The sequence below is a fragment of the Penaeus monodon genome, chromosome 2 (assembly GCF_015228065.2).
Source record: "Penaeus monodon isolate SGIC_2016 chromosome 2, NSTDA_Pmon_1, whole genome shotgun sequence".
In the NCBI taxonomy this organism is placed as follows: domain Eukaryota; kingdom Metazoa; phylum Arthropoda; class Malacostraca; order Decapoda; family Penaeidae; genus Penaeus; species Penaeus monodon.
In genome coordinates this window covers 6,491,438-6,511,437 of record NC_051387.1, presented here as the reverse complement: position 1 = coordinate 6,511,437, position 20,000 = coordinate 6,491,438, and the positions used below count along the sequence as shown (strand labels likewise).

General features: G+C 35.4%; 1 protein-coding gene across 1 annotated transcript in view; it reads left to right on the top strand.

The window, feature by feature from the left end:
* Positions 1-14,286, top strand: part of LOC119580640 (very long-chain specific acyl-CoA dehydrogenase, mitochondrial-like) — a 16,777-nt gene extending 2,491 nt beyond the window's left edge. Inside the window, exons 2-12 of the mRNA XM_037928745.1 lie at positions 6,034-6,247; positions 6,595-6,687; positions 8,141-8,266; positions 8,913-9,168; positions 9,882-10,057; positions 10,163-10,309; positions 10,604-10,720; positions 11,202-11,370; positions 12,435-12,619; positions 12,873-13,085; positions 13,231-14,286. Coding sequence (XP_037784673.1) covers positions 6,034-6,247; positions 6,595-6,687; positions 8,141-8,266; positions 8,913-9,168; positions 9,882-10,057; positions 10,163-10,309; positions 10,604-10,720; positions 11,202-11,370; positions 12,435-12,619; positions 12,873-13,085; positions 13,231-13,368 — 1,834 coding nt within the window. The 3' untranslated portion in view covers positions 13,369-14,286. The remainder of the gene's footprint in view (positions 1-6,033; positions 6,248-6,594; positions 6,688-8,140; positions 8,267-8,912; positions 9,169-9,881; positions 10,058-10,162; positions 10,310-10,603; positions 10,721-11,201; positions 11,371-12,434; positions 12,620-12,872; positions 13,086-13,230) is intronic.
* The last annotated feature ends 5,714 nt before the right edge of the window (positions 14,287-20,000 follow it).

Below are 20,000 nucleotides of genomic sequence, written 5' to 3'. Positions count from 1 at the left end.
TTATTTTAAATATTTTTATTTTTTTCTTTTTTGTTATTTTTCTTTCTTTTTTTTTTTGGGTTTTTTAATTTTTTTTTCTTTTTTTTTTTTTAATATAAATATATATAAATTTTAATTTTATTTTATATATATATATAATTTTAATATAAAATTAAATATATAAAATTATAATAATTAATATATTAAATTATATATTTAAAATATATTTTTATATTATAAAATTATAATAAAAAATATATATATTATAATATTATTATATATTTTATAGTTTAATATATATAATAATATTAATAATAGTAATATATATAAATAATATAAAATTTTATATATATATTATATTATATTATAAAAATTAATATATAAAAAATTTAAGATAATATATATAATATTTTAATATAATATATATATATTTTTTATTTAAAATTATAATTTTAAAATTTTAAATTTTAAAATAAATATATATATAAAATATATAAAATTATAATTTAAAATATTATTTTAGATAAAATATATATAAAATAAAAATTTTATTATATATATAAAAATATATATATATATAAATATATATAATATTTAATAATATATAATAAAATAAAATATTATATAATATAATTTTTAAATATATATTATATATATTTAAATATATATATAAAATATATTTATATTTTATATAAAAAATAAAATATATATATCTTAAAAATATATATATATATTACCATTTTTATTTTAATATAAAAAATTTATATATTTTATAAAAATTTTATAAAATAAAAAATTTATATATATATATATAAAAATTATTTTTAATATTATTATATTATTATAAAAATTATATTATATAGTTTATATTAAAATTTTATAGATAGATTTTATATTTTAAAAATATATATATTTTTATATTTTAAAATATATATATATATATATATTTTATTTATTAAAATTTAATTTTTTAATATTTTATATATAAAATAGATATTTTCTATATATTTTATATTATATATATTAATTATATATAAAAATATATATAAAATATTAAAATATATATTTATTTTTTATTATATAATGTATTATTATTATTATTATATTATATATTCATATAATAAATATTTTATAATAATATTTTATAAAATTTAATAAAATTATATATAATATTTTCCATTATTATTTTTATAAAATTTTTCCTATATTTTATATATAAATTTTTAAAATTTTTATTTTTACCATATTTTTTTATATATTTATATTATATATTTTTTTTTTTTTCCCCCCCCCCCATATTTTATATAAGATTTTTATTTTATTTCTTTTTTTTCTTTTAATCCTTATATATATTTTTTATATATATTATTTTTTTTCCCCCTACATTTTATATATTATATATTATATCTATATATATATATTATAAATTCAAAATGTATATGTTAAAATTTTTTTTTTTCTTTTTTTTAAATTTATTTATTTATTTTTTTTAAACTCTATAAATTTTTGCCTGTTTTAAATTATCCTTTTTTTTCTGTATTAATCGTCAGATTAATTTTTTTAACTTTTATTTTTAATAGCTATCCTTCTCCATCTCCCCCTTTCCTTTCTCCTCTTTTTTCCTCCCCCCCCCCAAACCCCCCCCCTTCCTCCCCCCCCCTTCCCCCTCCCCCCCTCCCCCCTCCCTCCCCCTACCCCTCCTCCTCCTTTCCCCCTCCCCTCTCCCCCCCCCAAATCCTCCTCACCCCCTTTTCCCCCCAAATCCCCTCCCCCTCCCCCTCCCCCTCCTCCCCCCCTCCCCCCCTCCCTTTTCCCCTTCTCTCCCCTTTTCCTCCTCCCCCCCCCTTTCCTCCCCCCCCTTTCCTCCTCCTCCTCCTCCCCCCCTCCTCCTCCTCCCCCCTCCTCCTCCTCCCCCCCTCCTCCTCCTCCTCCCCCCCTTTCCCCCCTCCCCCTCCTCCCTCCTCCCTCCTCCTCCCTCCCCCTTTCCTCCTCCTCCTCCCCCTTCCCTCCCCCCTCCTCCCCCTTTTCCCTCCCCTTCCTCCTCCTCCTCCCCCTTTCCCTCCCCCTCCTCCTCCCTTCCCCCCCTCCTCCTCCCCCTTTCCCCTCCCCCTCCTCCCCCCCCTCCCCCTTTCCTCCCCCCTCCTCCTCCTCCTCCCCCTCCTCCTCCTCCTCCTCCCCCTTTCCCCCTCCCCCTTTCCCCCCCTCCCCCCCTTTCCCTCCCCCCCTCCTCCTCCTCCCCCCCCTTCCTCCCCCTCCTCCCCCCTCCCCTTCCTCCCTCCCCCTCCTCCTCCTCCTCCCCTCCTCCTCCCCCCCTTTCCCCTCCTCCTCCCTTCCTCCTCCTCCTCCCCCCTCTTCCTCCCCTCCCCCCCCTTCCCCTCCTCCTCCTCCCCCTTCCTCTCCTCAAAAAAAAAAATTATAAAAAAAAAAAAATAAAAAAAAAAAATTAAAAAAAAGTAAAAATATAATAAATAAAGGAAAAAAATAAAAAAATAAAAAAAATAAAAAAACAAAGAAAAGAGAAATAAAAAATAGAATTTAAAAAAATAAAATAAATTTTAAAAAAAAAAAAAAAAAAAGAGAAAAAATAGATAGAGAAGAAAATATATAATATAATAGAAAAAAAAAAATATTTTAAATAAATAATAATAATAAGTAGAGTAATATAAAATAATAAAAAAAAATTTAAAATTTTATAAGAATATAAAAAAAAGATTTTTATATAAGTTTAATAAAAATAGATATAATAATATATAATAATAAAATAATATAATAATAAATAAAAAATATAAAATATAATATATATATATATAAAATTAATTATATATATATATATAAATATAAATATATAAAATATAATATATATAGATATAAATATATAAAATTATAATTAAAATTTTAAATAATAAAATATATATATATTATTTTTATACTTATATATTTTTTATTTTTAATATTAAGATAAAATTATAATATAAGTAGAATAAAAGAATATAAAACAAATAAAAATAAAAAAAAAAAGATATAAGAATAATATATAAAAAAGAAAAAAAAATATATTAAAATAAAAAGAATAATAATAATAGATAATATATATATAAAATAATATAAAAGAAATATATAAAATAAAATATAATAAACTTAGGGATATATTATATAAAAATTAAATAATGATAGGATGAAAAAGTAAAAAAAATTTATAATAATTATTTTTAAAAAAAAATTTTTTTTTTAAAAAATTTTTTTTTTTTTTTTTTTTTTTTTTTTTTTTTTTAAATTTTTTTTTTTTTCAAATTTATTTTTTTTTTTTTTTTTTTTTTTTCTTTTTTTTTTTTTTTTTTTAAAATTTTTAAAAATTTTTTTTTTATTTTTTTTTTTTTTCCCTTTTAATTCCTCTTATTCCCCCTTCCTAAAACCATCTCAGATTTTTTCCTTTTTTCCCCTTCCTCCCTCCTCCTCCTCCTCCTCTTCCTCCCTCCCCTACCCTCCCCTCCTCCTCCCCCATCCCCCCCCCCCCCCCCTCCCCCCCCTCCTCCCCCCTCCCCCCCCCCCTTCCCCCCTCCTCCCCCCCCCCCCCCCTTCCCCCCCTCCCCCCCTCCCCCCCCCCCCCCCCCCCCCCCCCCCCCCCCCCCCCCCCCCCCCCCCCCCCCCCCCTCCCCTCCTCCCCCCCCCCTCCCCCCTCCTCCCCCCCCCCTCCCCCCCCCCTTTCTCCTCCCCCCCCTCCTCCCCTCCCCCCCCCCCCCCCCCCCCCCCCCCCCCCCCTTTCTCCTCCCCCTCCTCCTCCTTCCTCCTCCCCCCTTCCTCCCCCTTTCCCCTCTTCCTCCCCCCCTTCCTCCTTTTCCTTTCCTCTTCCTCTTCTCTTCCTTTTCCCTCCCCCTCCCCTCCTTCCTCCTCCTCCTCCTCCTCCTCCCTCCTCCTCTTCCTACTCCTTCTCCTCTTCTCTCAATTTATAAAATTGTTCTTGCTATATTTCCTTTTTTGATAAGTTCCCCCTGTGCACATCTTTAGCCCAGATACATAGTCTCTGACAGAGTTCATTGGCCTTTGCTTTATTTATACAAGGAGTATAAATCCTTGTCACAGTGGTTCTGTATTAAAGCCATTTGACTGGTTGATCTGATTTGAGGATTATATTATACAGCCATGTTATTTTATTGAAGTATAGTTTATCATTTTGTAGTTTTATATAAATGTAATAGAAATGAGGACTAATGGAATTTCCTATTGAAGTTTGTAAATAATTAGGGTAACCATTTAAATTGATTATAAAGTCGTTTTACACATGCAATATTTTCATAAGTTTAATAGACTTCAGTGTATTTCCCTTAGCCATTATTGTATGAAAAACAGTGGTCTGCCTTCAGCGTGAGGCACATTTCTTCAGTTAGTATCTTAAGCTTGGGGAGGTGGAAGGTATCATGATTATGCAGTTTTCATTTTATCAAATTTTGCAGATGTTTAGATGGGTTTATATATTGTTATTCATAATATCTTTTGCATTTATATGTGTTTATATCAATACCTGTTATGTATATATGATAAGTGTGATGAAGACAAGAAACAGGTTGCCTAACAATGCGATATTTGTATATTTCTCTGAGGCGGACTTATGAGAAGGATGAGGTAGATGGCCCCATGCCAGTCATGTGAGAAGCACAACGACGACAGGTAGTCTCTGGAGGAGTGCCAGCGTCATTTGCCAAGGGGAGGGATAGGGGTGGGGGTGGACTAGAGGGGTCAGAGGCAGATTTTTTTTCTTTCTTTCTTTCTTTTTCTTTTTTCTTTTTTTCTTTTCTTTTCTTTTCTTTCCTTTCCTTTCCTTTCCTTTCCTTTCCTTTCCTTTCCTTTCCTTTCCTTTCCTTTCCTTTCCTTTCCTTTCCTTTCCTTTCCTTTCCTTTCCTTTCCTTTCCTTTCCTTTCCTTTCCTTTCCTTTCCTTTCCTCTCCTCTCCTCTCCTCTCCTCTTCTCTTCTCTTCTCTTCTTGTCATCTTCTCTTCTTGTCATCTTCTTTACTCCTTCTTTGACAGGGATTTTGGGAAGCTTTTATGCAATCCGTGTTTTTAATTAGACAGCCATTTAGACATATCAGCTAATCTGCCACAGGTTCATGGAGCTGCGATGAGCCAACAGGTATTTTTATATAATTTTTATATAATTATTTTCCCCCAAGGTTTTTTTTTTTATTGCATTGTTGATTTGAATTATATCCCTCTTCTCTCCCTCTTCTCTCTCTCTCTCTCTCTCTCTCTCTTCTCTCTCTCTTCTCTTCTCTTCTCTTCTCTTCTCTTCTCTTCTCTTCTCTTCTCTTCTCTTCTCTTCTCTTCTCTTCTCTTCTCTTCTCTTCTCTTCTCTTCTCTTCTCTTCTCTTCTCTTCTCTTCTCTCTCTTTTCTCTCTCTCTTCCTCCTCTCTTCTCCCTCCTCCCTTCTCCCTCCTCCCTCCTCCCTCCCTCCTTTCTTCCCTTCATTTTTCCTCTCCCTCCTCCCTCCCTCCCTTCATTTTTCCTCTCCCTCTCTCTCTCTCTCTACCCTTACCAAGAACCCAAGAATTATTGATTACGCATAGTTTATTCAGGTCTCTTATCTAATCTGGGTTTCATATTAGGCAGTTAGTTTTAGTCTTACGCAAATGTTGTACCTTGACCTGTAATGTGGAGCAAGGTTGATAAGTTTTTATCACATTGGATGAATGTATAAATAAGATATGTGTTCAGGGGAGAAATGCAGTGGGGCTACTTTTGTTTGTTTGTTTACAACAATATATGTTATTGGATTTCCTTGAAAATTGATATGGGTATTATCTTATCCTGTTTGGAAGAGGAATGACCTTAGACAAGAAAGAGACAATTAGAAGTTGATGATTATTATGGTATTATTTTAGCTTCTCAGTATCTTTGGGGGGAAAAATGTGTCATTGGTGTATACATTAAAAATATATATTTTAAAGAAAAGTCCTTATATTTTACTGTTTATGTAATAAAAATTCTTTTTAAAAGCAAGAGATTTGCTTTCCTTTTCTCCCCTCTCCCCTCCTCTCCTCACGGCAATTCCTTTCTTATAGGCTGCAGTCTACAGCAGCCCAGCCAGCAGCCTCAAAGGCCCACCAGAAGGAGCGCAACATGGCCAAAAAGATCGAGGTGAACAAGTCCTTCGTGATGAACATGTTCCGTGGGGCAGCCGTCACTGAGCAGGCCATCCCCTACCCTTACACCCTGACAGAGGAGCAGAGGGAGACACTGGAGATGCTGGTTGACCCCACAGAGAAGTTCTTTGAGGTGAGGGGAGGGGTTTTGAGTGGTTGTGGCTTTTATATGATTTGATATTTACATGGAAACAGATTTGTCTTATGACTTCAAAATGCTGGAAGGCAGGTTTGGTGCCAAGCACACACTTATTAAAACTGTCTTTATTTGATGATGATGTTATCATTTAGATACTGTTGCATCCCTGAGGGAATGAAATATATATATATACTTTTTTATGTAAGATTAGTTAAGATAGAATAGATACGGTATTTTCCATGAAAGAATAAAGTGTATTGATATATAGTCACCTCTTATATATTTTTAACCTTTTTTCTATGATCCTTTTTTTTCTTCTCCTTTTCCTTGGAACACTATAGGAAGTCAATGATGCTGCAAAGAATGATGCTTTAGAGAAGGTTGAAGATCACACTTTGGAAGGACTGAAGGAGCTCGGAGCCTTTGGTCTGCAGGTCAGTACCCCAAGCACAAGTTCCACTACTCACACAAGACACCTCTAGCCAGCCAGTCTCTCATATTGGTTACATTATAATTACACGCCTAGGGCAAGGCACGTTTTTGCTGCAGACCCTTTACTATGTCTGGCCCTCCTAAGTTCAAAATTAGGCTCAGTTTTTCAAGTTTTGCCAAGGCAGATTGTGATTGATGATATTTCCAGAGCTTGAAAATGTTTGCACTGGAAAATGTATATATCGATGTCATAAATCAAATGCATAGTGTGTGTATGGATGAAAATGTATATAAATTAACTATAACCATGTATATAAAGTTTTTGAATAGCAGAGAAAATTATATATACATGTATTTTTTCATATAAAGCAGTCATATATATGTTTTCTCAAGTATTTATAAGTGTTTAGGTGTATCAATGGTAAAAACACATTATATCAGGAGTTAATACACAATATGTAATAGCATGGTTTGTGAAGGGAGAATGTGGAAGAGGATAAGATAGGGTTGGCTTGAGATATGCCATGTTACTAATTGATACCTCCTATAACCCATTTACAAGAAGGAAGAGGTGGGAAAATTAGGTGTATGATTGGTATAGGGAGAATGAGGCCTAGAAGGAGAATTGGTGTGATACTTTGGATATGGTTGGAGAAAACTTGGCCAACACAGCCAGTTGACACAATACGTCTTCTTAATAAGGAAAAAGTCCCAGGATAAAGTCTACCTGTTTTTGCTGTCTTAGATAGTTGCAGTCATGGCTAATGAAGCATTATTTGCAAAATATTACCCCCCCCCCCCCTTTAAAAAAAATAATAATAATAATCTGGTTCCTCTACTTCCCCATTTACAGTAGGTTGCAATTTAATTTTTCCCTATATTTGTTTATTTATTTATTTGTGATATTATTTTTTCAAATTCCTACAATTATGAAAAGAGAGAGATATGCTCTATGAAAAGAGAGAGATACTGTATATGCTTGTTTAAGTGAGGGGTTTTATAGTATTATTTTTTATCAGATTTCTCCTGTCAGATTGTTTAATGAAGATCAGCTTGATTATTATTTACTTATACGTTTATTGATTTGTTTGTTTACAATAAGCAGTGAATGTGGTAGTTTATGTACACTTTTGACTGTGTAGCACTACTTAAAAAGCAGTAATTTTGGTGGATTTTTTTTTTTTTTTTCCCCTCCCTCCCTCCCTATCCCACAGAAATAGACCTTAGTGTTCTCAGTGGCTCATAGTGATTAGAAGTAATGAACAATATCTTAAGAAATGTCACAGCAGCTTATCCTTTCTTTTGCCTGTAATAAAATAAAATAAAATACCATTGACATTGACACCATGAATGTCATAACCTCAATACCACACAATACTGTCAGAGAAAGATCATCAAAATGCTACTAACATCATTTATCATTACCATGCATATAATGACTCATTGATTTTCCAGGTACCAGCGGATTTGGGTGGAGTTGGACTGACCAACACCCAGTATGCACGTCTGGTGGAGATTGTAGGATCACATGACCTTGGTGTTGGCATCACTCTGGGCGCTCACCAGTCTATTGGTTTCAAGGTGAGCGATTGGGGAGGAGAGGGTCGCAGTCTGCTCAAGTGTGGGTATGATTTCTTATCTTGTCTTTGTGGTCTTTCTTTTGTGTGTGTTGTGTTGTGTGCGTGCGTGCGTGCGTGCGTGCGTGCGTGCGTGCGTGCGTGCGTGCGTGCGTGCGTGCGTGCGTGCGTGTGTGTGTGTGTGTGTGTGTGTGTGTGTGTGTTTCCTTTTTTATTTTTATTATTATTTTTTTTTCTTCTACAGTTTTTTTTTTCTTTCTTTCTTTCTTTCTTTCTTTTTTTTTTCTTTTTACTGATTTGTCTAATTTTCTCTCCATTTCTTCTTGTATACTTATCTCCTGGCTTTTCTCTTCTGATTTTATACTGCATATTATAAGGTTTTCTAGTTCTCATTTTATTAAACCATATTTTCATACATATATAATTTTTTGTTCTTTGATTTTGAATGTTTGAATATTGTGTAACTCTTTATTAAGTAACTCTTCCATTACATAATTTCTTGTTTAATTGATGATATTGTTTTAAGGGACATCATATTATTCAGTATTGCATAACCAAATATAATGCAAAACTCTAATTATTATCAAAGTCTTTAAAATTTTGATAGATGTTTTATACCTGTCAGTACACTTATAAGTTATTATTTTCAGGGCATCCTTATTGCTGGCAACCCAGAGCAGAAAGCCAAATATCTGCCTAAATGTGCATCAGGAGAGACCATGGCTGCCTTTGCCCTGACTGAGCCTTCCAGCGGATCAGATGCAGGATCTATCAGGTCTCGCGCTGTGCCCTCTGAGGACGGTTCTCACTATGTCCTTAATGGATCCAAGATTTGGATCAGCAATGGAGGCCTGGCCGAGGTCTTCACTGTCTTTGCTCAGACTCCTGTGACCGATCCTAAGAGTGGTGAGTTAGATTCTGTTAAAGGTCTTTTTCTTAATCCTTCCTCTTTTTCTCCATATCTTTTATTATTTTTTAAGGGACTTTATTTCTTTTTATTCTTTTTAGTTTTTTTTTCTTTCTTTCTTTCTTTCTTTTCTTTTCTTGGTTGATTTTTTCTTCATACTTCCTACTTCACTTTCAGTGTCTTTCTTTTCTCTTCCATTGGCTTTTTCCTCCCCCAGCTTTTTCATTTACGTCCTCCCATCCTCAGTCTGTGTCATCTTTATAATTCTCACATTTCCTCCTCTTCCTCATACTTTACCCTCTTCTATCTTTTTCATTTTCCTCCTTTTCTCATTCTTTATTACCATCTTGTTTTCACCAAAGTTTTTATGACTTAACATCTTGAAGGAAGTATGCTATAAAAAAGCCTAATTATCTGATTACAAACATTTAAGGTATATACAATAAGGGTGCTATGTGAAAAGCACAGGGATCTTCAATCAGTGTGTGTATGCTTTTGTATGCAGGATTCAAGCAGAATATATTGTAAATAAAACAATGAAGGAAAGAGAGAGAGAAAAAAAACATGAATGTATGGGCATATTTGTATGCTTCCTTGCTCTTCCTTTTGTTTTTTTATTTACAGTGTTTGTGTATTTACCTATTTATGTATTGCTGGTTGGAAGCTAAGATTTACAGCATGAAAATGAGTAGATAAATTTCCATTCTTACAGGCGTCACCAAGGACAAGGTAACAGCCTTCATCGTGGAGCGAGCATTTGGAGGAGTGTCGCATGGCCTCCCTGAGAAGAAGATGGGCATCAAAGCCTCAAACACCGCTGAGGTCTACTTTGAGGACACCAAGATTCCTGTAGAGAATGTGCTTGGGGGTGTTGGCAATGGATTTAAGGTGAGGAAGTTCAGGCTTTGATTTTGATACAGCAACATGTAGTTTAATCAGTATCATTTGTACATTATAGGTTTTATGATATCTTACTGCTATTTTGTCTTGCAGGTTGCCATGGAAATCTTGAACAATGGTCGCTTTGGCATGGCTGGTGCTCTCTCTGGGACTATGAGATATTCCATCAAGAAGGCTCTTGACTTTGCCACAAGTCGTATCCAGTTCGGCCAGAGGATCGACAGCTTTGGGACCATTCAGGTTGGTTTCTGGTTTGGGATGTGAGTTGGCCTCATGTGTGTGCGATTGCAGCTTTGGTTTTAGCATACTTCATTATATTTATACTTTTGATTTGAATGACATTAACTATATAATATTTTTTTATATATAAAAAATGCCACCTTGGATTTGAATGAAATATTCACAAAAACACAGTTATTTGATAATAGTGTTGGAGCAAACATATTTTTGGAGAACATTTCCTGTAAAAGGATCTACAATTCCTTGGTATATGAGGCAAGAGGTAATTAAATAAATAAAAATCTGTACCCGCAGGAGAAACTGGCTCGCATGGCGATGCTACACTATGTGACTGAATCCATGGCTTACATGATCTCCAGCAACATGGACTCTGGCTCAAAGGACTATCACCTTGAAGCAGCTATCAGCAAGGTAAGAAATGTTATGGGATTGAATATGACTTGAATGGGAAGACCTGGGTTTATGCCAAAAGATGTATAATTAGTAAATCTTGATGTCCCAACTTAATATGTATAAAATGTGGAAATTTTGATGTCCTAGTTGTTTTGGGAATAATATTAAGCAGTACCTTTATTTGGAAATATCTTATAATTCAGATTGTCCTGTAAAATGTAGGATGTTAAAAATAAAGCTTTTCATGGTTTTAAAAAATAAAGCTTTTAATGGGACTTGTATCTTTGCCTTTTACTGCAGATTTTTCTTCAAAGCATGTTTGAAACTGGCAGAAATAATTAGAAGGCTAAAATTTCTTTGAGAATTTCAAAAATAATGTATGAAATATTTTTTCATACATCCAGTAAATTCCTCTCTTCACAAGAAGGAAAAACTGAAGGGGGGGGGGGGGGAAATTAAAGCAGTTCCCAAACTAAATTTCACTCTCTCTTGGTTCCAGGTGTTTGCATCAGAGGCAGCCTGGACAGTGACCGATGAGGCTATCCAGGTGATGGGCGGCATGGGATTCATGAAGGAGTCCGGCCTTGAGAGAGTTATGAGGGACCTCCGCATCTTCAGAATCTTTGAGGGAACCAATGACATCCTGCGACTCTTTGTGGCACTGACTGGTGTGTTATAGGATGAGATGGTGATTTATTTGTAATATGATCCATTGGTGACTGGTGATCACAATTGTCATTTTCTTATGTGAAATTTGTTTGCACATTGACTCTGTGTTGATTACACACTTGTGGAGTCATTTATGTATAAAGACAATCAGTAAACAAAGACACAATGGGTTAAGGATGTGCATTTATAATCAGACAGAACAAATTCTTGTTAATCGTTTAACTCATTGGTCATAAATGGCATGGGATGATGCCATGGCCAAAAAATACTGTAAGGGCAGATAGGTCATAGTGACACCATGGCCAACTTTGGCATGTTGCCCTTGGGAAATACAGCAACCAGAAGCATAATCAAAGAGTTTTCTAACTTTTGGTATAGAAAGACAAGGGGATGGCCATATTACCAGAGAAGCCAGTCTGGTTCATGCAAGCAGCCAGTACATAAGATACTTATCCCTGGGTCCTGGTAGCTATTTATTATTAGTATGGTCAGAGACCAGACTTGTCTGGTATTGTTAATTTTCTTTTTCAATAGAGATCCAACAACTGCAGTGCTAAAAATTGGCTAAGTGCCAGTAATGGGAAGTTACTGGCATGAGTAGTTTACCCAGTTGCACCTAAATTGTTCAGAATTTTAAATGTAGCTAGAGCTTACAAGCAAAAGTTAGAAAAAATTGGATGGTTAGCTTCACTGTAGATGCCTGTATCTAATAGCATCTCATAAAATGATGCCAAGTCTATCGGAGAAAGATGAGCTCCCTCCATTGAGCCAGGTGAAGGATATGGCATACACTGCCATCCATGACTCGGTCCACCACAGCTATTACATATCATGCCATCTATGTTCAGTGTCAATGTGAATATCTTGTTATTGACCGTAGCTCAGAAAACTGGTACTAATTTCACAGCTTTGAAATAGAGAATTATCTGGGTGCTTCTTACGTATATTTATAGACAAATTATTTTGCTTGCTGAAGTTGACTTTAGTAAAGAAATATTTATACTTTTGTTCAAATTTTCCAGTGAAAATTTTTGTAACCAACTTTTTCACTTTTGTTTCTCAGGTCTCCAGTATGCAGGTGGCCACCTGAAAGAGCTGCAGAAGGCCCTGAAGAACCCCTCAGCCAACATGGGCCTCATTCTGGGTGAGGGCACCAAGAGAGCAAAGCGTGCAATTGGTTTCGGCAATGGAGGCCAGATCGAGGGTATCCATTCCAACCTCTCTGATTCTGCCGCCCTTCTCAATAGAGTGAGTTGGCTCATGAGTTTTTTTTTTCTTTCTTTCTTTCTTTCCTTTTCTTTTCTATTTGCTGATTTATTAATTTGAATAATCCTTATTTAATTTTTTCCTATGAAATGAAAATTGCAAAATATTTATCTATTATTTTGATTTATTATATTACTTAATATTTTAAGTATCATTTGGTATAGTCTATTATTCTAACACATGCATACTTTGTTGCAAAATCATGCATTAAAATCACCATTTTTGGCATCTATAGGCTGTGGAAGCCTTTGGCTACACCTGTGAGGGCCTGCTTATGAAGCATGGAAAGGACATTGTCCACCGCCAGTTCCTGCTGAACCGACTGGCCAACTCAGCCATCGACATGTATGCTTCCATTGTGGTCCTCTCGAGAGCATCACGATCCCTCACTGAGAACTATCCATCTGCTGCACATGAGGAAAAGATTGCACGTGTTTGGGTGAATGAGGTGAGCCAACAGTGACTTTTAGGTTGATTAATTGGTTAGATGAATACATAGTGAATCACTGTTAGCTTAATGAGTTACTACTTTGTAATACATTGAATGATTTTTGCAATGTTAGTATCTGATTTTTAACATCTTTTTTTACCAGGCATCTGACAGAATCCAGCTCAACCTCACAGCTGTCAAATCCAACATCTCCCAGAAGAACTTTGCTGACCTTGAAGCTATTGCAAAGGAGTTGTGCGAACATGGTGGCATTGTTGCAGAGAGGCCCCTGGGCATGTAAGGGAGGCAGGAGATTATTGATGCTCAACAAACAATTGCCTTCACATGTTAAAATACAATTTTCCTATGAAAGAATAACGAGTAGCTGTAGAAGGTGGATTATGCGATGGAGTACTATCATTTCTTTATTAATTTTTTTTAAATGGAGAAAATAGGAATGGTAAAGATAAATGCTGAGATACAATAGTTGGAGAGAGATATGCTTTAAAGTTCGTTAGTCCATAGAACATGATTAAATCCGGTGCAGTTTCTGTGATTAACTCACAGTAGACTATTTAAGCAATTATTATATGAAATATCATTATCATTATTATTTTATTTTATATTATTTTTATTTTTTTATTTATTTATTATTATTATTTTTTTTTTTCCATTTCATGTTCTATTTTTTGTAATAATACACATCAGAAACATAAAGCCAAGTAAATTTTGTAGCTCTTGGCCAGAATCTGACCAGTGTTTATACCAATGTTTATAGTGAATGTTGTAAAACTGAATTTTGGTGGAGTACAAAATAACTATTGGTTGTAAAAATGGAATTCAAGTCAGATATATGCCTGAATTGAAGTGATATACAAGGAATGTTATCGTAGAATATTTTGTTACTAATTGCCTTCCTGAGATTAATCTCATGTTATTGTTGGGTTCTGGTTATCAGAGCTTCATTTTTATGGTGTTTGGGAGAGAAAATCTGCCTAAATTGAAGGGGGAAAAATGGTAATTTCATAATAAAAAAGACAAAAAAATAAATTGTGGCTCAGAAAAAACAAAGAAACCGAATTTCTCTCAACTAATTTTTTCTCTAGAATATATACATTCTGATCATTGATATTACTTCATTTCATCCTTAAAATTGAGACTTGCAATAGAATTTTCTTTATTAATGATTTTATTGTTTAAAAAATGAGAGAGGCAAAAACACCAACCCATCACATTATGTTAGTGAAGGTGTTGAAACCATGTTGTTTTTATGACTTATTAAGACTCTTATAATTATGTTCGTCAAAAATTGTCATACTCTTAGCAATATTTTGAGTCGCACTTTTAGGCGTATTTGCCGGCTCTTTCCCCGGCTTTCAGGGATTACTTTTCCCAGTTATGTTCATTGCCAATACAATGCAATTTAGACTAAGGTAACAGATTTAGCTAATATATGAATAATGTATATATAAAAATGCCTGTTAATAACACTGATTTACAAAGGTTTCTCGTCCAGATCCTACCCTACTGAACATATTGTATTTTTTAGACTAATAAATTTATCCCAATCTTTTTTCTGCCTATTTCTTATATACCTTTCAGGCTTGCTTGGAAAAGAAAAGAAAAAATGCTGCAGTAATTAAATGTTTAGTATATGGGTATTTGTTACCGAGGGCGTTGCACCCTCTTGAGACGAACTCCCAAAGCCAGAATATGCGAACCAAAAAACGAAACCTAACCTTTCCTACCTTCTATATATTTCCTAAACAGGGGGCAACTCCCCTTCATGAGCCCTTCGTGCTATCTTACAGAAAACCCAACATTCAAGAACTCTGGCTGTGTATATGAAACCACTGCAGCTGTACCTATGTAATAATTAATCTATTTTTTATGCTCTATTAGGTGACAAGTGTCCATCTCCCTCAACCTGCATCGCTGTCGGTAACATTAACCAAGAATAACATCAGGAATTAAGAAAATCGTCCGCGACAAATGCCACGCTTAGAATACAGCCTCATCCTAACCACCACAGAAATGTTAAACCTTCCCACCAGTCTATAAGTATACTTATATAGACCTTGTCTGTGGGTACGTAGGTCATTGGCACTCAAACTTATTTCATTGCTTCAACTGTCATCCAACACACCCAACTATGTATTCGTTAATTGTTAGACGTATACTTGCTGGGTCCCACATCGATTTAAATATAGCGTATATAGTATTTTTATGAATGAGGCGGAACCCTTGGTTGTTTGTAAGAAAGATTGGTAGAATGTAAATGACCAACAAGTGTATTAATATCTATTTTTTGAAACTACGTAAGCCATTTTATCTTTCATTTTCTCCACGCAAGTGATAAAACATGTAGCGGCTATCGTTGACTTTGTAGTGGGATTATTTTTTTAATGCGATTTCCAGGAATCATTTGTTTATCCAAGTGGCAACACTTATGAAATTAAGGCGGCATTTCCCCCTTCTTTCAGCACAGCAAGTATCAATTACAGCTGCATATTTCTTGAAACCTGAAAACGCTTTGTGCTTAAATACCTATGTATGGCAGCGGTATCGAATCAAAATCTTCAAAATCGCCGATACCTTTGTAAATGGGTCTCGTAGCTGCGCCTTCCAGCAGCGGCTAATCGAACTAATGAAGTGAGTTACTTTTTCATCAGAACCAAACACCAAATCACTAATTCAAAAAAAAAAAAAAAAAAAAAAAAAAAAAAAAAAATCCATTTTAGAACATTAAATGAACGCAGTAGGGCTACAATTATATATATATATATATATATATATATATATATATATATATATATATATAGTGTGTGTGTGTGTGTGTGTGTGTGTGTGTGTGTGTGTGTGTGTGTGTGTGTGTGTGTGTGTGTGTGTGTGTGTGTGTGTGTGCGTGCGCGCGAGCGCGTGTGTAGAAATACGAAGTCAATAGTTTGTGATTAGTTATGCAACAGTATTTATAATTATTTTCGATTAATCTGAACATAGTTTTCGCCATTATTATTCCATAAGTCGCAACGTTTCTCTATGGAGTCGCATTAAATCAGCTGAGCGAGAAAATACTCGTTTGCTTGTTTCTGCACAACTACTAGCAGAGTGGTTCCATGGAGGGTGAAAAAAAAAATTAAATACTTATTCCAAATATATGTGCTGTATGATTGATATTTGATGTCGAAAGAAAAAACTTGCTCATTCTGACAGAACAGGAATTTAATCTTGATCTCTACTTTCATGTCACGTATGCAATTTATGTTTTCCTTGTATTTGTCGGTGCATGTCAAAGCTTTGATACTTTATCTAGATATGTTAACGATAGCAATACTAATGATCTAAACGCTCGTTTTTTCCCCCTACCAGGAACATGAGTAGTTTGAAGAGTGAGGAATCTAGAACATAAAAAACACGAAATCGTATATTCGATACTTATAATGATAATGAATCTTCCTGAATATGTCCGATGGTGTATGACGTCATAATGGCATAAGGGAAATCCCAGATGAAAACAAGGCTGCCAAGCTGGCACCTTTTTTCCCCAAGACGGATGCAAGGCAAGCTAAAATTGCAAATAGAGGCCGCATCATTTGGGATGAGGGATAGCAATTTCTCTCCCAGTGAAATAACTAGAAAGCCGGATATCTCCCGCTCGATAGTATACAGGTGAACAATGTGCGAGGAGGAGGGCACCCTGAACAACGGCCCTCGTTCCCGGTTGCCTCTTCACCAACGCAACCTACAGCTCCCGCCAACAAGCTGCACGGTAAAGAAAACAACTACATGGGATTCACCACTGTACGTAATCAAAGGAAGGTTGAAAAAAAAGGCATCGCCTCCAGTTCGCCCAGCAGTGTGTGGAGAGCGCACGGGAAGCTCCATTGCTGGATTAAAGATAAACAAGTGTAAATATCATGAACTTTTTTTCAGTTCATAGATTAATTCAGTTTTGGTATAGTTATATGTTTATACATGATATTACCCTATACGCCATGTATGATGCTATGATTCTCTATCATTATTTACTTCTCAGATGTGAAGACGAAATATCTCTGAAACGGCGGGGTTCGCCATGTGACCTGTAATACGTGGGGAGTGGATTTTCATGCGTGTTGGTGAACTCGCCGGAGATTCAATTTAGACAAATATTAGAAAACTGTTAGAAGAAATATTCCTCCCAACAGTACGCTGCTATGCATTGGCCGTTCTCAGAAACAATCATATTCGTGCATGATAAACTGCCCAAATACACACGTCAATGGCAGTTACGAAGTGATTCGGTGACCAAAACCACATGGAAGGCAGATGACTCAAACCCGATGAAAAATGTTTGGGCGAATATTCTCGGTATTTGGGAAACGGCTAATGAAAGAACCTCCCAATAGGTAATAGATCATAGTAAAGGGGGATGGATAGTACTCAGGAATAAACCGAGACCTCACATAAGCACGTCATCTGTCTCGGGGATTAGACAAGGTTTTGATTAACTATACATTATTCTTATTATAAGTATAGCTGTCCCAAGTATTGGTCATTCTCTTGTACAATTATTACCGTTTTTTTTTTTTTTTTTTTACAAATAAACCGATGGTAAAAATATCTTTGAAATTAATAAGCAACATACCAATTAGTCGATTCATTGAAGCTCCTGGTAAAAAAAAAATAATAAAATAAAAATAAAATAAAATAATATTTATTATTATAATAATAAATGAATAAATGTATATATGTACTTATATATATTCCATATATGCTTTTTCTGTCAACCACATGCTATATTTTGCATGAGAAGGGATTCAAATGGTGTTTGATTCTAAATAAAATGTTAAACAACTTCAGTTCCTCAGCACATACGCACATACACACAATCATTCATGTATTCACTGCAGCCTGTTTTGCTTTCATTCAATGGTACATTATATTTCCTGTTTACTGAATCAATGTTTGGTTCTGACGAAAAGAAAACAAGTAATTTTATTAATAAAAAAATATATCACCATGATCTTTAAAACTTTGATTTTGTGACAAAACACAAGTATGCCTTTTTTATTTTTATCTACACCTACACATATTATACAAGGAAGTACACTGACAAGAAGAAGGATATAAACACTGAATAAATTATAGATAAAAATATAGCGCAAGATGACCGCAGGCTGATCTTTCGTCAGGTGAACACTCCGTCGCAATCTCGTCCACAACAGTGGACGAGAAGGTAGGCACCTACGCTGTTCCTTGTGCCTCTTGTGATAAACAATACTTTGGCGAGTCTCATTAAGCGTCTGTCTCAACATAAGTACTCTGTATCCAGGGGACACAACAACAACGCCCTCTTTTGCCTACAGTGGGACACAGGCCATCAGATGGAATGGTCAGTGGCGCGAATTGTCTTTCCTTCCGCTAATGTCCACGCCCGCATATTGGTGCAATCCTTAATAAAGCTACTGCCTAATTTCAACTTGAACAGCGGCTTTTTCCCTGCCAATAGTCTCCTCGCTTCCCACATCCTCCGCCTTCTCCCTTATGCCGGCCACCCTGGCAATAGTCCGCCCGATCATCCGACCTGACCTGACCTCCCTTTGCTTCTATTCGTCTGTCCTCCCCTGCCCCGTGTTACCTAGTCGCTTCTCCTCTCTCGCTTTTATACACCCTCCTCTCCCTTTCCTATTCAGACCTGTAGATGGAATCCAGCTCGATTTCCAAACTAGTTTCACTTTCAATAAATCTAGTGGGTTTCTCTACCATAGTATCAACACGGAAGTGTTTTACCATTCTTCTTAGACTCTATATTCACCCTCTTTGGAACCCCCCAGCTAGAAGTTGCTCGAGTTGAAACATGCAAACGTGTATTTTCTTATTGTTCGAATGTGGATGCGACTCCTCGGAGAAACGCCACGATTCTGATACAACAATAACGAAAACGTTTTGTTAGTCATCAAGTATTGGCTTCGTATTTCTATAGACGCTGCACACGCGCACTCACACACACACACACACACACACACACACACACACACACACACACACACACACACACACACACACACACACACACACACACACACACACACACACACACACACACACAAAGATAAAGCATCTATATATTAATTGTAGCCCTCCTGTGGTTTTGCGTTCAAATAATGTTCTATAATGATGTATAAAGAATGAAGCGTTTTCATATTTCAAGAAATATGCAGCTATAATCGAAAATTGTGTTGAAAGAATGGGGAAATGCCGCCTCTCCTCTGTCGGTGTTGCCATTTCGATAAACAAACAATTCCAGGAAATCGCATTTAAAAAAAATATCCAACTATAAAGTCAACGATGACTGCATGTTTTGTTATTACTTGTTTAAAGGAAACGAAAGAGCAAATGGATTTCGTAGTTTCCAGAAATTGATACTGTTACACTTACTGGTCATTTTACCAATTACACTGTTACAAACAACCTAGGGTTTCGCCTCATTTATACTACTACTACTACTACTACTACTACTAATAATAATAATAATAATAATACGCTATGTTTACACTGAAGTACACAAGTGGGACCCAGCAAGTGTACTGGGATATAATTCCGCAAATGCACATTCGTGATCTGTAATCACGTATACGTTCTAATTTACTAGAAATAGTTTTACATTCATGTCACAGCGCATACGCAACCATTTACCGGCAAATGCGAGTTTTACTGTCACTACTCATTGTGCTGCTCGGAAGCAAAGATTGTTGACAGTGCTACTTTGTGTTTAAGAATTCCTTTATAAAAAAAAATCAGTGAAAAGGGACTACAAATGAAATTGTCATAATCTCTGGGTTAACACTAAATTCAGTGGTGTATAATAACCGTTTTCCAGCAGCACATACTCGACGGAAATCAGAGGTTCGTCGCCTTCCGAACCACCCAAGCACGCCATTGCCCCCCGCC